This window comes from Quercus robur, chromosome 2 (assembly GCF_932294415.1).
Source record: "Quercus robur chromosome 2, dhQueRobu3.1, whole genome shotgun sequence".
NCBI lineage: Eukaryota > Viridiplantae > Streptophyta > Magnoliopsida > Fagales > Fagaceae > Quercus > Quercus robur.
In genome coordinates, this window is record NC_065535.1 from 79,647,458 (window position 1) to 79,665,103 (window position 17,646).

At 37.2% G+C, this 17,646-nt stretch overlaps 3 protein-coding genes across 4 annotated transcripts; all 3 read right to left on the bottom strand.

Moving 5' to 3' along the window:
* Positions 1–89: 89 nt before the first annotated feature.
* Positions 90–2,408, bottom strand: LOC126715202 (pentatricopeptide repeat-containing protein At5g15340, mitochondrial). Its single transcript, XM_050415702.1, has one exon. It carries the CDS (start codon positions 2,159–2,161, stop codon positions 272–274), a length of 1,890 nt encoding a protein of 629 aa, XP_050271659.1. The 5' UTR covers positions 2,162–2,408; the 3' UTR covers positions 90–271.
* A 1,243-nt stretch (positions 2,409–3,651) lies between these two features.
* LOC126715203 (vesicle transport v-SNARE 13) lies at positions 3,652–9,110 on the bottom strand. 2 transcript variants are annotated; one of them, XM_050415704.1, is made up of 6 exons: positions 8,954–9,110; positions 8,693–8,808; positions 5,350–5,408; positions 5,072–5,260; positions 4,500–4,670; positions 3,652–4,107 (listed from the first exon to the last, which is right to left on the bottom strand). In XM_050415704.1, exons 2-6 carry the CDS (start codon positions 8,784–8,786, stop codon positions 3,958–3,960), a joined length of 663 nt encoding a protein of 220 aa, XP_050271661.1. In that variant the 5' UTR covers positions 8,787–8,808; positions 8,954–9,110; the 3' UTR covers positions 3,652–3,957. The 2 variants fall into 2 exon arrangements, with proteins under 2 accessions (XP_050271661.1, XP_050271660.1); XM_050415703.1 differs by having other exon boundaries at positions 8,924–9,089.
* A 1,161-nt stretch (positions 9,111–10,271) lies between these two features.
* On the bottom strand, positions 10,272–16,719 carry LOC126715205 (ARF guanine-nucleotide exchange factor GNOM-like). Its single transcript, XM_050415705.1, has 3 exons — positions 16,435–16,719; positions 14,711–15,524; positions 10,272–14,381 (listed from the first exon to the last, which is right to left on the bottom strand). Exons 2-3 carry the CDS (start codon positions 15,443–15,445, stop codon positions 10,725–10,727), a joined length of 4,392 nt encoding a protein of 1,463 aa, XP_050271662.1. The 5' UTR covers positions 15,446–15,524; positions 16,435–16,719; the 3' UTR covers positions 10,272–10,724.
* Between the last annotated feature and the right edge of the window lie 927 nt (positions 16,720–17,646).

Here is a 17,646-nt window from a genome sequence, read left to right on the forward strand (position 1 = left end):
AAAATGGGATGGCTTGAACTGCAACAACAACAGTCTTAGCCCCAAAACTATAGGGGTTGGCAAAACTTTAAGATGACTTGAAATGGAAGGACCAGGAAATCTGTCACAATAAAGTTTGATTCCAACAGGACATAAGCTTATACATATAACTCTACAAGACAAGCTTTATTGTTTTATGATCAACTGACAATCAGAAGATACAAACAGATACATAGTTAATGGATCAATACCTAAACTGTTTCTGTACAATTATCAGCATATTGTGTTATCATCACCAATAATCAAAGCAAGAACAAGAACCATGCTTGAAACAATGAAAACGATTGCGGTCTCTGACAACAATTTCTCTATTGTATATATCAGAAACCATCTTAATAACAGAATGACAGTCTTGGCATATACGCAGATTCTTGAAAATATAAAGAGGTGAACCAGCTCTTGTGCTTATAAGCCCAAAACAGACTGCCAGCTTCTCACTATGTGAGAACAATGCCTGTTCTATCTCCTCCAATTCATCCACATTACCCACCTGACTGTCACAACCAGAGAAAACTTGGGAAGCGGCATTTGGGACATAACCAGCCACTCTCAATCTTCGAATCATCTCATCCAACATGATGTAAATATCCGTGATTTGCGGATGTGACTTATCCCCTGCACAGAACTGGTGAACTTGGCCATGAACATGAATTGAACTCGTTCCAGGCATCTTTCTAATACCCCTTTTCTTTAGAATCTGCCTAAGGGAATCAGCCTTGTCTCTCTTTCCCACCAAGGCATACATGTTTGAAAGCAGGATATGATATTCCGTGTTCTGGGGATCCATCTGAACCAGCTCTTGCAGAACTCGCTCACCCAGCTCTAGCTTTCCATGGACACTACATGAACCCAAAAGGGATCCGAGAACCACCTCATTCGGAGGCATTGGCATCTTTTTTATTAAGATTTCAGCTTCTTCTAAATGACCAGCCCGACCAAGAAGATCGACCACACAAGCATAATGTTCTATTGTAGGTGTTATGCCATGCACAGCTTCAAGTTCATGGAAGTATTGGCAACCCTCATCAACTAGACCTGAGTGGCTGCAGGAACTTAACACAGCCATAAAAGTTAATTCGTCTGGCTTGGCATCTTCCACCATACGAGGAAATATATCCAAAACAACTTTACCCCGTCCGTGCATTGCTAACCCACTAAGCATAGCATTCCATGCCACCACATTCCTTCGTGGCATGTGCTCAAAAACTCTATATGCAGCATTAACCCTACCACATTTCGCGTACATATCCACCAAAGCCGTGCCCACCATGATATCCATCTCATTTTCCATTGTCTTCAAAGCATACACTTGAACCCACCTACCCATCACCACATCTCCTGACTGTGCACATGCCGATAAAAACGAACAAAGTGTAACATAATTCAACCCAAAGCCACAACCAAAAATCATCTCACCAAGAAGTTTAAACCCTTCCTTGATAAACCCCCTCTCCACATAACCCACAATCATTATTGTCCACGCGACCTCATTCCTCTCCAGCATCATATCAAACACCACCCTCCCACTCCCCACACCTTCACATCTAACCACTCCATCCAGAATCACTGTCCACGACACAACACTCCGTTCCTCCATCTCTTCAAACACCTGCCTCGCCTCACCCAACATCCCACACTTCACATACATATCCATAACCGCATTGCAGGCCTTCACACTATCACTCAATCCCATCTTCACCAAACACCCATGTCCTTGCACTCCAAACTCAACATCCCCCAACCGCGCACACACATTGAACATGCAAACCATGGCCACATCATCGACTCCAACACCCTCTCTCCCCATTTCAACAAACAAAAACAGTGCATCTCTAGGTACCCAATGGCGGGCATAGCAGCCCATTAAAGTGGTCCAGTCTATGCTGTCTTTGTGTGAGTGGGGAATTTTATCGAACAGTTTGCGTGCATAAGTTGGGTTGCCACAGGCAGAGTAGAGATGAAGTAAGGCGTTGTGGAGGAAGGAGTTTGGGGAGTTGGCGAGGCCAGTGGTGATGATAGTGGCGTGGATTTTTTTGCCTGTGTTGAGAGAGGAGTGTCGAGCACAGGCTCGAAGAAGGGAACGGAAGTGTTGAGTGAGGGTAGAGTGGGTTGGCCATATCATATGAAAGAAAGCTGAAACTTTAAAAGAGAATGATTTTATTGTATGAGGTATCAATCAATGACTCTATATGAGTGAGGAGAAAGAGAGAGAGCATTGCAGAGGCGAGGAGTCCAAAAGCTTCGTATAGAGCTCTTCATCACTATTTCAAAGGGAGCAAGTTTTGGAACACCATTTCTCATTGCCTTGACAACATTCTATAGCCGTTGAAAAGACAAGTTGTACATTATAGTGTGTATTAGCTAAAAGCTTTTTGCTTTTTTGAGAGTTTTGTCTTCATTTTATTTCAAATTATAATTTTATTATGGAAAATGCTAACTAATGCACTTGTATCATTGGTTAATAATTTATTTAAAGAAAATTTTTATAAAAAGAAAAATAATTAATATTTTGACAATTTTTTTTATTTTTTATAAAAGTGATATCAAAACTTTTCTAAAATGGATTGTTAACTAATACCCTCAAAGCAATCGTTAACAAGATCTTTTTTTTTATTAGTTTTGGAAATATGTTAGCTTTTAGCCTTATTTATGTCAAATAACTTACTAAAAATAAACAATCATTACATATGATTGAACTTATCTTTATTCATTTATTTTGTTTATTAACGGAGCATTTTAACATCTCTCTTTGTAGTTTTTTGTCTTTTTTGTAGTTTTATATAAACTGTTAGGCCAGCTTCATAGAGAGAAAAAATATATTAAAATAATCTATAAAACTAGTTTTATGTATTTTTTCTTCTATTTTTCTAATTTTTTTTAATTAAATGGGACTTATATTAGTCCAATCTTAAGAAGGCGAACACGATACTTATTAACATTTGCCTTTGTTTATTATTAACATTTGTCTTTATTTATTATGTACGTTGTATCTTTTAAAAAGAAATGGCATTTTTTGCTAATATATGATATTTTAAAAAATTACTCTTTTTAGGTTGATTTTTTTTTTATGTATACAATTCAATAATTACAGTAATTAGGAAACTAATTTGAACTTGTATATTCCAACACCAATTAGTGCCAGTTGAAAATTAGTTCATCCCAACAAAGTCATATTTACTGCCATTTTGAGGCAAAAACCCAAGAACAAGAAGAGAAAGCACCATATTTTCAACCGTTTGGTGGTCAGTTTCCAGTTTATCTACTTTGCATGGTTATTCTCACTTTTGCCATTCTTCACATTTTTGCTTAATCAATAACAATGAAACGGCAGATCTGCTCGTCTCTTTTATGAATCAGGAACCCTTTTTTTCCCCTTCTCTTGGTAGCATTACATTGGGATTTAATCATGTGTACCTGCAAATCATAAGCAATGATGTACTTGTTCTGTACATGAATCATAATCAAGAAGGAATCACAACTAATATTGAAAGATTATAAATTGGATCTATAAGCGAAGCAATAACATCGCATTTAGGATCTTGTGTAGTTGAATCCAAAACTAAATATCTTCTAAGAAAAGGCATACGCACTGAATAATGGACACGATGAAAATTTCTTCAAAAATATTGGCATAGAAATTTGATTTGATGATTTGAAAATTATACTCCGCATTGTATTTACTCATCATAGAGGAACCACGATTCCACACATAACAAAAGTTACAATGCAGAACACATTATACATTCAATGATGAACATAGCAAATCACCATGTCGCTGTTACTGAACAGCTAAATATCTTTATGTTATCACTCATTGCACGCTCCCAGAAAAACCAAGCCAAGCACAATATAAGAAGAAATTAAAAAATCGGTGTGCCACAGAGACACCCACAAGCCCAACAAGAGAACATGTCCTGACTATTTAAGTTTGAAGTACAAGATCAAGGCAATAGCAATGACAAGAACTGCAATTATGGAGCCAATCATCCACTTGTTCCTGCTCATTCTCCTTGACATGTTTGTCAAAAGTTTCTTGCTCCTTCCTACGTTATCATCCACTCCGTGCAGCTGAAATATAAGAAAATCATCAGGTAGATACAGTGGCATATATTTTCAAAACTACTGCTGCGGTTTGAAGATCCTAGACCTTCGGTAGATGGCAAAATCTCATACTTTACAGCTAAAACTTGAAGTAAACATAATGGTCAAAGATAATAGAAGTTCAATGCTAAGCACTACTGTTGAGACCAAAAAAACAATAAATAAATAAAACACAGAGACATACCCCAAAAAAAAAGTGTAAATGATGCCAAGAGTGGCATGCAAATGTTCCGAAGTGAAGCACACCAATTACTGTTTCAAATATTACTTAAAAAAAATTGAAACTAAAAAGCAATCTTCTTATTGTAGAGATTTTAGTTGAACACTAAATTAAGTTTGAAGTATTTGAAATTAGTTACCGTGTTATTAGCATGCAGGAGAGACTGTCGCTGAGAATGCAAATCTTGAAGAATTGAAACACCAAGCTCCTCTGTTTCCAGCATGGTTCTTCTACTTTCCTTAATTCTGTCACCAGATTTGCCTAATCTCTCCGTTGTTGTCACCAGTCTTGTTCTCTGATCAGCTGATGCCTATTGAATATGTATCAATTATTTGTGTCAAATGAAAATCCATGTATACAAAGAAAAAGGAATGTTATCAATATTCACCGGATATCAGTCCTCCAAATAAGAGACTAAAAATTCAATTTACTACAATTGGGAAGCAAAACAGAGTAAGAATTTTTTAAAAGTAAAAGACTTCGTACTGCCCTAGATTGCCTGTTTCCCTGGACGCATTAACTTAAGACTGCCATCATTCCAATGACAAAGTGAACCGCAATAGTAAATAAAAATGGCACTAAAGAAGATAGAAACCTGGATATCTCTTTCCAATAAGTTACCAAATCAATCATAAAACCACTAACAGATAATGAATCACAATAGCATATCACAGCAATAAGCATAAGGAAATTATGCAATTTTAGACATACCGTGAGTGTATCTGCCATGCCTGATTCCAACAACTCATCTCGGGCTGCAGCATTTAAGTTGCCTGATACAATTCTCTTGACTTCGGTTTTCAGATTGTTCAGATCTGATTTATATTCCCTCAACTTAGCAAGAAGCACAGCCTTGACATTAGGTTGCAAACTTCTCGCCTCGAGATCCATTTTCCGAATCTGAAACATTTATGAGAAACATCTCTATTACTACTGCAGATACAAAATTTTGAAAATAACCCTAGGAAGAGAAAGAGTAAAGTGGGTACCAAAGCTTCTGCTTCATCAATTCCAGCCTTTATCTCAGAAACCTTTTGTTTCTTTTGCTCTACAGATCAATAAGACATTATAAGTGGCTTCTGGTAGGCCTTGACAAATCATTGCCCATAGCACTTAAATAAAAGAGGGGAAAGCGGGGGGGGGGGGGGGGGGGGGGGGGGGGGGCGGGGGGGGCGCATCAGGATGGGGATGGGGATCTATTAATCCACACAATTTAAGCATGTGTAAAGAACCAAAGTACAAGTCAACTATTATTAGTCTAAGAATTTCGAATATACGGCCGGCCTACATAAGAAAGTGATGGGATGGTTGTAATATGTTATAAGGTGATTGGAGATTGACAGAACAGGGTTGCGATATGCAATGCCTAGCAAAGCGGCTTATCAAAAAACATTACCATCAAGTTAATGCTTACTGCATATGGGGAGTTAGGAGAAAGATAATGATTACGATGGTGATGGTGATGAGAGAGAAAGGGGACAAAACAGAAGAACTAGGCGATTAATTCCCTTAACAAACATAATACTCAACATTCCACAACTTAAGTCTTACTTTAAAAGGCAGAACTAGGCAATTAATTCCCTTAACAAACTAAATACTCATCATTCCACAGCTGGTCTTACTTTGTATGAGCAAATCATATCTTCATCAGGAATTCCCTGAGAATATCTAATTGTACAAAGACTTTTTTTTGGGATAAATCTAATTGCACAAATACTTGTGCAGAAAATATGCACATACCTCTCACAGGGTGGAACTCATTACCCATTTCAATTCCACCCTTGTGAGAGATTTGTGCACAGCTTGTAAGCAAACCTTTGTGCAAATAGCGCAACTCAAATAAGCAACTCTTTACTTAGAAGCTATCAAATAAGCTCCCACCCTTGTGAGCTTTCTGTGCACAGCTTGTAAGCAAACCTTTGAGCAAATAGCACAACTCAAATATGCAACTCTTTACTTAGAAGCTATCAAATAAGCTCCCACAATCTAATTTAAAACTCAAGAAAAATTCATAAGAACTTTTATAACTACTGAAAAAGGATCCAGTGGTTGATGCCGACGACGGTTGCCTCTCTTCTTTTAGGATGGAGGAATTGGTTGGGGAAACATTTTTCAAATGTTTGGAATATGGTTCCAGCTTGTCTTATGTGGTTAATCTGGTGGGAACATAATACTCGTACTTTTGAAGATACTGAGAGACATGTAGATCTTTTGAAGTATATGCTAGTTGGGACTTTGTTTCAATGGTCTAGGATTTGGGATTTGCAATGTATTTTCATTTATGATTTTCTTCTTTCTGTCTGTATCTCTTCTCGAGTTACTTGTATTTGTTTTAAGCACAGAGTGTTCATCATCATGAACACAATGTACTTTTCATGCAATAAAACTTTGATTACCTATCAAAAAAAACTACTGATAAATCAAGAACCAAAAAGTTTAACTATGAAACTTTTTACAGTGCCGAATTTGTAAACCAAGGGAAAAATAAGCTTTGGCCAAGTGAGCAACACTAAAAAATTAATAACCAACCAAAGGCCAACACTCAGTCAGTCCACAAACAAATAGTACTCCCACAAGGCAACAACCAAGACATTAAAAAAGCAACACAACAATTCCAAACCAACATGCCAACATGTTGTCATCACATGCATAGGAAACAATAGCCTAACATGTAACCATGGCAAACAAAACCTTCAACATGCCATGAACAGGCTAAAGCAATTGCACAACACGACATTTGCACAAAAAGGAGAATCAGCACATACCAGAGTCAAGCATATCAACAGCACATAACAGGGACAAGTGAATCAAGGTTCACTGGTCCCAACAGGAAAGATTATTGGTCATACAGTGATTAGACCATACAAGGACAGATCGGTGTGGCAAGAAGTAATTCCAGTGGTTTAACTATCTTCCACTTGGTTGTCAGAGGTTGTGAGGGCCTCAGAGATGTTTCTCGGTGTAGCAGTAGCCACAATGAAGGCTTACTGCAGGTTTACAAACCAAGAACATTGTCGCCTACATCAGACAATGTGGTTCGTGGTTGTGGGTGGTGACAGGGTTTGTCATTGGTGCAGATCGGGGTCAAGTTTATAAGTTTCTAGGCATTTTTTTAGGTTTAAATAATGTATGTAATGTGGCCACCAGAGCTAATGAAAAAAAAAAAAAAAAAACTGACAATGGCAGTAGGGGTGAATTTCTTTTACAGCTCTGATACCATGTTCTCAGGATGTGTGTTTAGAGTTTATTAATTACCGTAATATACATGTAAATTATTTATATATGTTGGTACTTACACGAATATCACAATATGACAATTTTACCCCTATCACACACATATATGTAAAAAATCTTATCAAAGACTTTGTCACAGTTAACTCTCCTACTGCCAAGAGCATTGTAACTTGATGGCATTGACTGGTTTTCTCTAGTAGAACCAGGATTCAAATCCTCCTCCCCCACTCGAAACAATTTATCCAAAAAATATTATCCTACTATGATTATGCTATTGTATTATGATGATACATAAAACATACAACAAAATGGCTCTCATTGAGAGTACATTGTAGCTCTACACCCCAGAAATGCTAAGAAAATTATCAGAAAAGTGGAACAAGAACAATGCAATACTGGATTATCCAATATCATTCAGAACCTTTAGAATTCAGATTCTTCTCCTATTCATGTCAATATCATCAAATGTTAAGAATTTCAATAGACAAATTGCACCCATAAATCTTGAATGTAACAGTGTAGTCGCCATTTGACTACAAATGCCAATTCACAAAAGGATTCCATCTAAAAATCTAACTCATTCCAAGAAATGAATCGTGTAACTAATCGTAGAATAAGCTCACATTCGTACTGATCATTACAAAAATATCAGATAAGATCACTCACCCTCAATATGCATGATCTTTGGAGCTAGTGTGAAAGTAGTGGGCAAATTTTTTCGGATTCATACCAGCCAATCCAATCCAACAAAAATCCCTCTCTTCAAAAAATAATCAAATTCTAAAAATCTACAAACGATAAACTTAATTTTCTTGCGTAATTCACACAAGCCAAAAATTACATCGGGGAATCAATGTATCAACTAATTAAATCTTTGCCACCTTCAAAAGCAAATAAAAAAACCAACTATGTAGCACAAATTTTCAATTCCCTTAAAAAATCCAAAATTTATCAACATATATGCATCAAAATTCAAAATTTCAAAGGGCAAAACATACACACACAGAGAGAGACAATAAATCAACATGAATTTAGACTAAAAACAAAAAGTTTCCATCAAATTCAATTGAGAATTTGAAAGAGGAGTTTTTGAATTACCGCCATTAAGAGCACCAGTTGCCGTACACTTCCTGGAGAGATTCGCCGAGAGCTCGCAATATTGGCGCTCGTATCCTTCGAATACCTCACTCATCGTCCCTAACCTTGTACTCTTCCTGTTCAATCACCGATCAACACATATCCAGCTCCATCAATCATCAAAATCAAAAACAGCTTAGAAACCCTAAATAGAAACGAAATGAAGAGAATCGGTGATGGAAAATAAGATACCAAATGAAGATCGGGTTGAATTGGTCGGACCTGAGATGACCGTAGATCGGAGAGCTCGCCGGAGAAGTCGCCGGTGCGAGTTTTTGGTGTTTTTCTTTTCGAAATGACGAGAGTGATAAAGTGCGTGGCACGACACGAGCGTGGGTTGTAACTTGTAAATATAAAAAAGTGGATGTTATGCACGCGCTAAAATGCGCGTGAGAGAGAGTTGTGGGACTATGACACGTGGAAAATTCTGGAGGTGGATATCTTGTTTTTGGTTTCGAGCCACTTTCGGGGCCTTGACCTTGAGCAGCAGCATCATTTTTCTCGCCTCTCAGACCCTCTCAAATCTCACGTGGGTGCAACTGGGTAAAGAAATGTTTACCAAAAAAAAAACTGGGTAAAGAAATAATAATTAGTTGGATTGTTGAGGATTAGAATAACCATGGTAAATGTTTTTTTTTTAATATTAACCAAAAAAAAAATGTTTGTTTTAATAACAATCTTATTTTATTTGATTTTTTTTAATAAAAAAACATATTAAATTCATTATTTTGTATAATACTAATGGTATATATACAAACATAATTCCGAAATCTCGAAGCATAAGTCAAAATATGTCGGTATCAAAATATTCTATTCCAATTGGCAAAGTAAAATGAATTCCAAAACAGAATTCATTATGTTGGTCTTGGTCTTGACCTTTTCACAAATCCAAGGGGAGCTTATTTGTGTCATTGTCGAATTATGGTTTGACATTATTGATTTTTTTTTTCGTTCTTTCTTATTGAGAAACGGCATCATTAGTTGACCAAATGATGCACCAAGTTATTGTTTATATTTCCTTTTCTTTTTAGAAGTACTTTTTTTATTACATTCCTTAAATTTTTTTTTCCCCAATTAACTTATGGCATACACATGCAGAATGTACAAATAGTAGTGCTAGACACAATGAAAACATTAACTCTCCATTGATATTTATTACATAAAATTTTTAATTCATGTTCAAAATTTTCTCATAGAAATATATGGGTAGTTAGAGATGATTGACAGTACTGGGGACGATGTTAAGGAAGTAAAGTGGCAATAGGATATATATAGTCCAAACAATTCACAATGGAAGTACATGAAACTGGTTACTGCTCCAATCATGAATTTGGTTGCCATTCAAATGTCAAAACCAAGAATTATTTCCTAAAATTCATATACTTTTGTCTTTCTCAAACAATTAATAGAGTGTGCATGGCAAATTTGCACAGTTAGAACTGATAAAATTGTCTCCTATGAAAGCAACATATGGTCTACCCAAAGTAAAAAGATTATAAAAATAAAAAATTATATATCAGACCCCATAAAAATTGAGTGATGCTTTGAAAAAATCACAGCTGAACTAATCCATTGTATTATCATAGTATAATGACACTAGGTATACAGAGGACATGGTGCAATGTGATAATCTTGGTACAGAAACTAATAAAGCCAAATACAAAATTTAAGCGAGGGATCTTCTTAGAGCCCCTGGTATTATAGCAGGGAATGGCACTCCCCTAACACTCTAAATGAGTCCCCTGGAGTGGAGCAAAGTGTCAAAGTAGGAAGGTTCCCAAGTTTGCTTCCCTTATTCGGTTAAGCATTTCCTCCAAGAATGTCTTTAAATTGATGAACTCTAAACTCTCAATTCTATAACTATCAACATCCAACCGCAGAAAACTGCCTTTCGCAGCTGGTACAACTTTGGCAAACCAGTAAGGAACATTTTAGGCCATTCAAATTTCCCAAGACACATCACAATCAACAACCCCCTTTATGAAAATTATCCTTAAACCGTGGTCTCACTGGACTGAACAAGCACAGCCCCATCAGGAGCAGGAATTCCTGCTTCCTTTAATTGCTTGGCCTGCAGCTGCTCCAATTCCTGAGGAGGGAACACTTCTGATTGCAAAGAAGGGGTTATATTCTTCACATGCAACCATGTCAACTGCCAAAAACTATCCCCACCTATGGCATCACTAGGCACAAGTAATCCTGTCGTCTTCATCACAAATAAGGTGTTCTTGAGAAGCTCAGGAATCAATTCATGAATCTTCTCACTACGCCTTCCCCTGAATTTTGCGTTCATGTATCTCTCCATACGATTAAGAACTCCTAGCCATAGTTTGCAGAAGGAGGGTAGCTGCCAGAGATCCAATAGTAACTGTAAGAACACTTTTGACATGAGTTTCATGGCTAGAACAAGCGTTCCCTCCATATTCCGGTAGTCCTTTGGAGAGTTCCCCACCGTAATTTCTAGTAAATCATCAAGCAATGTGAAGATCACCTGATCGAAACACTGCAACCACAAGGCATTTGAAAGGTGAATCCCATCCACTCCTGCCAAAGACCTCTGTAGCATTAAAATAGAATGGTTCCTCACTTCTTCTCTCTGATCTAAACATACTTTCCTTAATCCTTGCACCAGCCTCAGCCACATCTCGCCAATATCTTGATTCACTTTCTTAGCAGCCTCCTCACCAACAGAATTCATCTCACAAGACCAGCTGACAAGACAAACAACAGAACCTGCCATCAAATCTAGGGCAGATACAGAACGATCAACCTCCCCAACCCGAGACTCAGCAAACTGCCTTGCCGCATCCACACAAAGAACATAATTGGATGGCAACAGGTGTGTCCCATCAGACATGATAAATGCTAGAGCCTCAAACCCAACATCAGATGCTTCTGGATGCCGAGCTGTAATAGACAGCAAGGAAATAATTGTGCGCCAACCTGCATTGGATCGGATATGAGCTGAATTTGCCTTTACAAGGCGCAAAACTTCTTGCGTTATGTGTTCACAATAAGCATCAGCAACCCGGGCATCAAGTTTTAAAACCAGGTGAAGAGACCTGAGAAGTTCATCAGTCAGGTTTTCCTTGTACGGAAGCAGTCGCTGGCATATCTTCAGGAGCCCAAAGACAGCCTTTTCCACCAGAGTGCAAGGCATAATAGTCGACTGAACAATATCAGATATGTGCTCGTAAACACCTTGCCAGATAAGCAGTATCCTGTCTCGGTTATTCAGTGTAATGGCAATCAGCAACTCCAGGCAGAAGACTGCAGTGTTTTCATCCTCAAAGTAGCTAGTTCCCTTTCGGAGTTGGCCTGCAGCCAAGATAAGGGCCTTCACAAGCTGCAATAAAGACTCAGCTTGGAGAAACTTACTCTCCGTAAAAATGCTATCAATGTGGAAAGTCTGTATAGTCTCACGAGTGCGTTGCTGAGCAGCAAGTTCTTCCTCTGTTGGTTGTGACCTTGGCTCCTCCACATCAAATGATAAGAGCTGGCTGAACCGGCCCATAAGGCCAGATGATTTACGAGTAGTGATAGATGGCATATTTGGTGTTGCCAAGGATGTAGTAGCAGGTTTCCCCCGGTCTGAGTCAGATGGGGGCTCTATATCATCAACCGCATCACTAGCCAACCGAGCAGGTAGAAGGCCAAGCTTGTGCAAGCTTAAGACACATTCCAGTATGTTCTTCCAGCTAGAACGGATATAATCACCATACCTATTTGCTATGGTGAACACTGTTGTGGTTGCCATCCTGGCTTTAATGTCATCTCCAAGAGCAAAAAAAGCTTCTTCAACGGATAAGGGAGTCAAGAGGGTTGTGAATTTACAGAGAGACACGACCAAATCATCCAATACATCATCAAGGTGATAGCTTGCTGCAATTTTGGCAACAGCCAAGAACCCATCAACACATGTTTGTAAAACATCCTCCTGTTCTGCCTGATCAAAAACCACCGACATAGCAGCGATTGTTGGACCTGACAGGATAGCAAACATATCATGGTTGAGGAGGTCTCTTGAATCACAGATGATAAATGGGGAGGATTTTTGGGATTTGTGAATCACATTAATCCAACAGCTTGATGTCATCATTGGAGACCCAGTACTTTGGTCCGGGACCATCTGGATTTCATTCTCACAGATTGAGTGATACAGCTCAGATAGGACCTCACGAGGAAGATCTTTCCCACCATTGATTTTCCTATTGTTACGGATAAAGTCTTCTTCAGTCATCTTTTTCTTTACCTGAGAATTGTGTTGATCTGTGTTGAGCAATATAAGTGAATATGACAACAAGAGAGCGGCATCTTTGTTGATCAATATATGCGGTGACTGCTCATAATATCTTTCTGCAAATGCCTCAAGCACCCTCTGTATTTTTTGTGATTCTCCAGGCAATCTGAAAGTTCCCACGAAAAGACGCAATGCAATATCTAAATTCATGTCTTGGAAATCAAAAGTCCTGGCAAATTCATGAAGCACTTGTATGCAGAATTCATCATGATTTCCCAGATAATCCCCAATAAGATTCTTATCTAACCCAGTTGTGTATCTGAAAACGTGTGCCACACTCTGAGGGTCAAGTTTCTCAGGCAACAAATTCATTCCTTGAAGAAATTCTAGACCTTTCTTAGGATCCCTATTAAAGTGATCTGCTCCAACCATCAACCTTTTCTTGATGTACTTCATCTTACGGACAAATGGAACCCAACAATTAGGGTCACTATAGCTCTCACATTCCATTCTCCAAAACGGTGTATATCCCTCATCATCTACCGCAGGCTCTGAAGTAAATGGTTCGTTCCCTACGCTCTCAGCCATGCCCTGAACCATGGAAATTAAGCCATCCAGGGCAACAATGTGCATTGCAGATAAAGGTCCATTCACAGGAAATGCGCTTTTTGATAACAGGTTAACAAGCTCTTCAAACACATTACTACTGGTTACATCACAATCAAAATTTGCAAACATCTCTGCCATAAATGTCTGCTGTCTGCAGAAGTCAACTAGAGCCTCCATAGCAACCTCCTGCTGTTGGTATGACAAACCATGTTTACTTTGGGAAAGCCTTAAAAGCACACATGACAAGAAAGCTTCAAGCTGTACTTTGAGCTCAGTTCGTAAATGATGATACAGATTAAGAACAATGCTGCATACTGTTGAGAGAATCAGTGGACTCATGGACAAACCAAACTGCATAAGATTAAGAAACAATCCATCTTGAACAATAGCCAATAACTGGGGGTGTTTACTGATTGAGGGCCCAGCCAATTCAATAGCTGAGTTAATTAACCCCAGTGCAAATAAGGGAACATCTTCATCATATGCTATAGGATTCGATCTGGGGCCAAACTCAATGTGCTCACTGACATTCAACAAAGAACACAAGAAATGAAATATCTCGACCATGCATGGAACCCCAAAGGGTTCCATCAGAAGGCTTTCATCATTTTTAGAAGCCTCCACTCCATTACTAACCTCAGTTATTTTCTCACTCATCCCACTATCATTCATCCCACCATCCGAAGTACCCATGTGATCCTTTGAAGCATATGTGGATGATTGACCATCAGATTCAATGCCAACATTGCCATTTTCTAGCTGCTTACTTTCAGATGTATGATCCCCATCTGCTAATCCCACCTGTACAAGAAAGATGAGCTTTAGGAATTGACATGGGAAAAATAGATGTGCTGGTCCAAATATCCAAGAACTTAAGGATGCAAAGTTCTCTTTACAGCACCACTCTAATAAAAAAATCAGACAGTTTTTCATTCAAGGGTTCAACTACAAACCATTCAGAACTCCTAACCACTAAGTGGTCACAAACACTGAGTACTAGATTCTCCTAAAGACTTTTAACCAAATTACATTGAACCACACCCCCACTTACTAGAGTGCTGGAAGAATCATGTATTTTAATCTAGAGGGAATATTGCATCAAAGAGAAAGAACGCATCAAGAATCATTACCTCTTCACGGACATATGACCTGCTTCCATTAGTCAATGCATGTTCCGTGGTGTCGATATCAGGCAGGTGAGAAAAAATACACCTAACTAATTCATGCATAGTATGGCGTGCTATCCGCTGCAACAATTCACCTTTAGAGCTAGCCTGATGAACTACACGAAAGCACGTATTTACAATATTGCACACATGCTGGTTGTTCAGCCTAACTGATGCTTTACTCTTCATGCAAGCTAGAAGAACCTGAAGTATCTTCATTAGCACCACTTCTTCAGAGCCAGGATCAGTTACCTCAAACCGGCAGCTTGTAACAGCATCAACTATCAAATGCATAGCATCTCCTACATTCACGGTATCAAGATCAAGTATGTCAAGGCTCAATATCTTGTAAACAGATGACAATGCAACTCCAGTGATTGGTGCACCGGTTTCATCAGATCGTATGACATCCAAAAATGGCCGCAAGTACACAGCTGGGTCAATATATTGCCACTGATGTTGCCAAGAAAAAATTTGCTTCCGTAATTCTTTCAAGGAATGGATGAGTGAGTGCTCTAGCTGATCATCATCTGCCACATAACGAACTCCCCACCGTACATTTCTTCGCATCACAGCCAAAACAGCACCTATTTCGAAATTAATCATACATGCCAAAGCACCTCTGGAAGGCTTAATGGGAGATTCCTCCCTTAGACCATTAGATGAATTGGTTCCAAACTGTGGATTTAGGTGCCCCATATTTATTCCAGTTTCTTGATACAATTCAATTTATGTCTGAACCATGCATCCAGAAATAATAAACACAAGATCCCAAAACCTGGCCAAATCATTCCATTCACTTAATTAACACAGGTAGTCGAGCCAACTAATTCAAATATAAATTTATGTAAGATCTTACTGTTGAATGACAAATAGATCTTAAAAAAAATGTATTGAATTTCAAGTTATATACTAAAGAAGTTACAAGTCCATGAAACATGAAGATAACAAGAAAACATTTAATTTACTTAGCAGCATAGAACTTTTCTCTATTCACGCACCTACATAACCAATGAGAGGAAAACAAACAAAATAAAAATTCCTCAACACTAAACTAGTGAAGCCAGGTGATTAAGCTCTAAAGGTACAAAAAGAACAATACTGTATTAATTTAACAATTTTTTGTGGTAGCTTCCACAGTCCTCTCCTCTTACTATCAAAATATATTGATATTCTTCTTGTTTGTCAGAATACAAGGAAGTCTATCTACCACTCAGAACTAAACAAAGAGACCCTTCTAATAAATTATTGCTCTAAGCCAAAGCCATTGAATACTTTTTTTTTCAATAAAAAAATGTTCATCCAAGACACAAACTTCAAACCCAATTTGGCTTTCAAGCTCACATTGCATAATTCAATTACTACATATTTGCTAGAACTAAATCATTTACTCTATAACTCAATCAAAGTAAACAACAAAAACCCAATTGGGGCATTAATGCAATAGAGCCACTGACTACAAAGACAAATCAAAAAAGGTCCCAATTACCAGATCTAACACAATTCAAGAACTTAAACTAAATTCCCACATAAACATCAATACAAGCAAAATTCAAGCTTTATCACAATGACCCATCAAATCTAAGTCAATCAGAATGACACAAAAGCAACAAATTTCAGATTTAACAAACGGATCCAAACAGAACCAATTGCAAAAAAAACAAAAGATAGACATAGAATTAGCGTACCTTAAAGGGAACCCAGGTGGAGAATTTGGTTGAGGGAGCTCAGAGAAATGGGATCACGTGAGAAATGAGGGACAGTTTTGTTTTTGTCACATGGAATCTGAAAATGGGTCTTTGGGCCTTTTCGCATTTGACACGAGAAGACGAAGAAGAAGATCTTTGAGTTTGAGTTTGAGGCCGCGCGTTTCTTTATGGGTTTTTTGTAAACGTTTCGGACTCTGGTGGCAAGTAATAATCGGCGAAACGAGGATTGTTGGAATGTTAATCAACTATTAAAAATTCACGTACATCACCCCAAAAATTGAATTCATTATCGTCTACTCTAATCAAGCATCTCTTTTTAAATTTGATTCTCAAAAAAAATAAATAAATAAATAAATAAAATTAATAAAAATAAAAATCCCTTTTTAAATTTTCATTTTTAATTTTATGTTTTATTTCTTTATTATTTTAGTTTTCCTTTAGAATAACTTATTTTTATTGGTTTAAACTTATAAAATAAGTCAAATAAAAATAAGTCCAAAAAAAATATAACTATAGATTTTTTATTTTTTGATAGTCAATAATAATAATTTTGTAATATGGGTAGAAGAAAATTTATCGCTAATTGAGTTAGCTATTGTTCATGATGTATTGAATTATTTTCTTCTTAATAAAATTATAAGTTTCTTATTAAAAACATTTAAAAAAACTATTATTTATTATTCATTATCATCTATAATATAAGCCAATAAACATTTCTTTCTTTCTTTTTTTCTTAAAATTTTTTTTTTAATGTTTTATGCTTTTATTTTTATTAGTTCCAAATGGTCTATGTTTTTCTACAGCTGTAAGTGAACGTGAACGTCATTCGGTACCATGAGAGAATGGAATGAATGCCAAACACACGCACCTTTTGGTCCAAATTTTCATTCATATTTTTTGAAGCACATTAATTTCTTTTTTCTACTAGAAATATTGTGGTAATAAAAAAAAGATGTTAGACAACTCCAGTCCTCGCCTTTATTATATGACCTCACTGGTCTCAGATGTAATAAATTATGATTCTCAAAAAAAAAAAAAAAAAAAAAAGATGTAATAAATTATGCACTGATACTGGCCCTTGGGTTATGTAGTTTCTACATCTGTTATACATTCCTTATTACCAAAAAAAAAAAAATTTAAAAATGAAAATATAGAATTAATCCCTAAAATTTTATCATGCTTTATATTTTT

Coding starts and splice junctions, on each gene's coding strand:
- LOC126715202 (XM_050415702.1), bottom strand. CDS start 2,161: ATGATATGGCCAACCCACTCTACCCTCACTCAACACTTCCGTTCCCTT.
- LOC126715203 (XM_050415704.1), bottom strand. CDS start 8,786: ATGAGTGAGGTATTCGAAGGATACGAGCGCCAATATTGCGAGCTCTCG. Junction 5,261..5,349: donor TTGATGAAGCAGAAGCTTTG/GTACCCACTTTA, acceptor TAAATGTTTCAG/ATTCGGAAAATGGATCTCGA. Junction 4,671..5,071: donor GCATGGCAGATACACTCACG/GTATGTCTAAAA, acceptor CATATTCAATAG/GCATCAGCTGATCAGAGAAC.
- LOC126715205 (XM_050415705.1), bottom strand. CDS start 15,445: ATGGGGCACCTAAATCCACAGTTTGGAACCAATTCATCTAATGGTCTA. Junction 14,382..14,710: donor GGTCATATGTCCGTGAAGAG/GTAATGATTCTT, acceptor TTTCTTGTACAG/GTGGGATTAGCAGATGGGGA.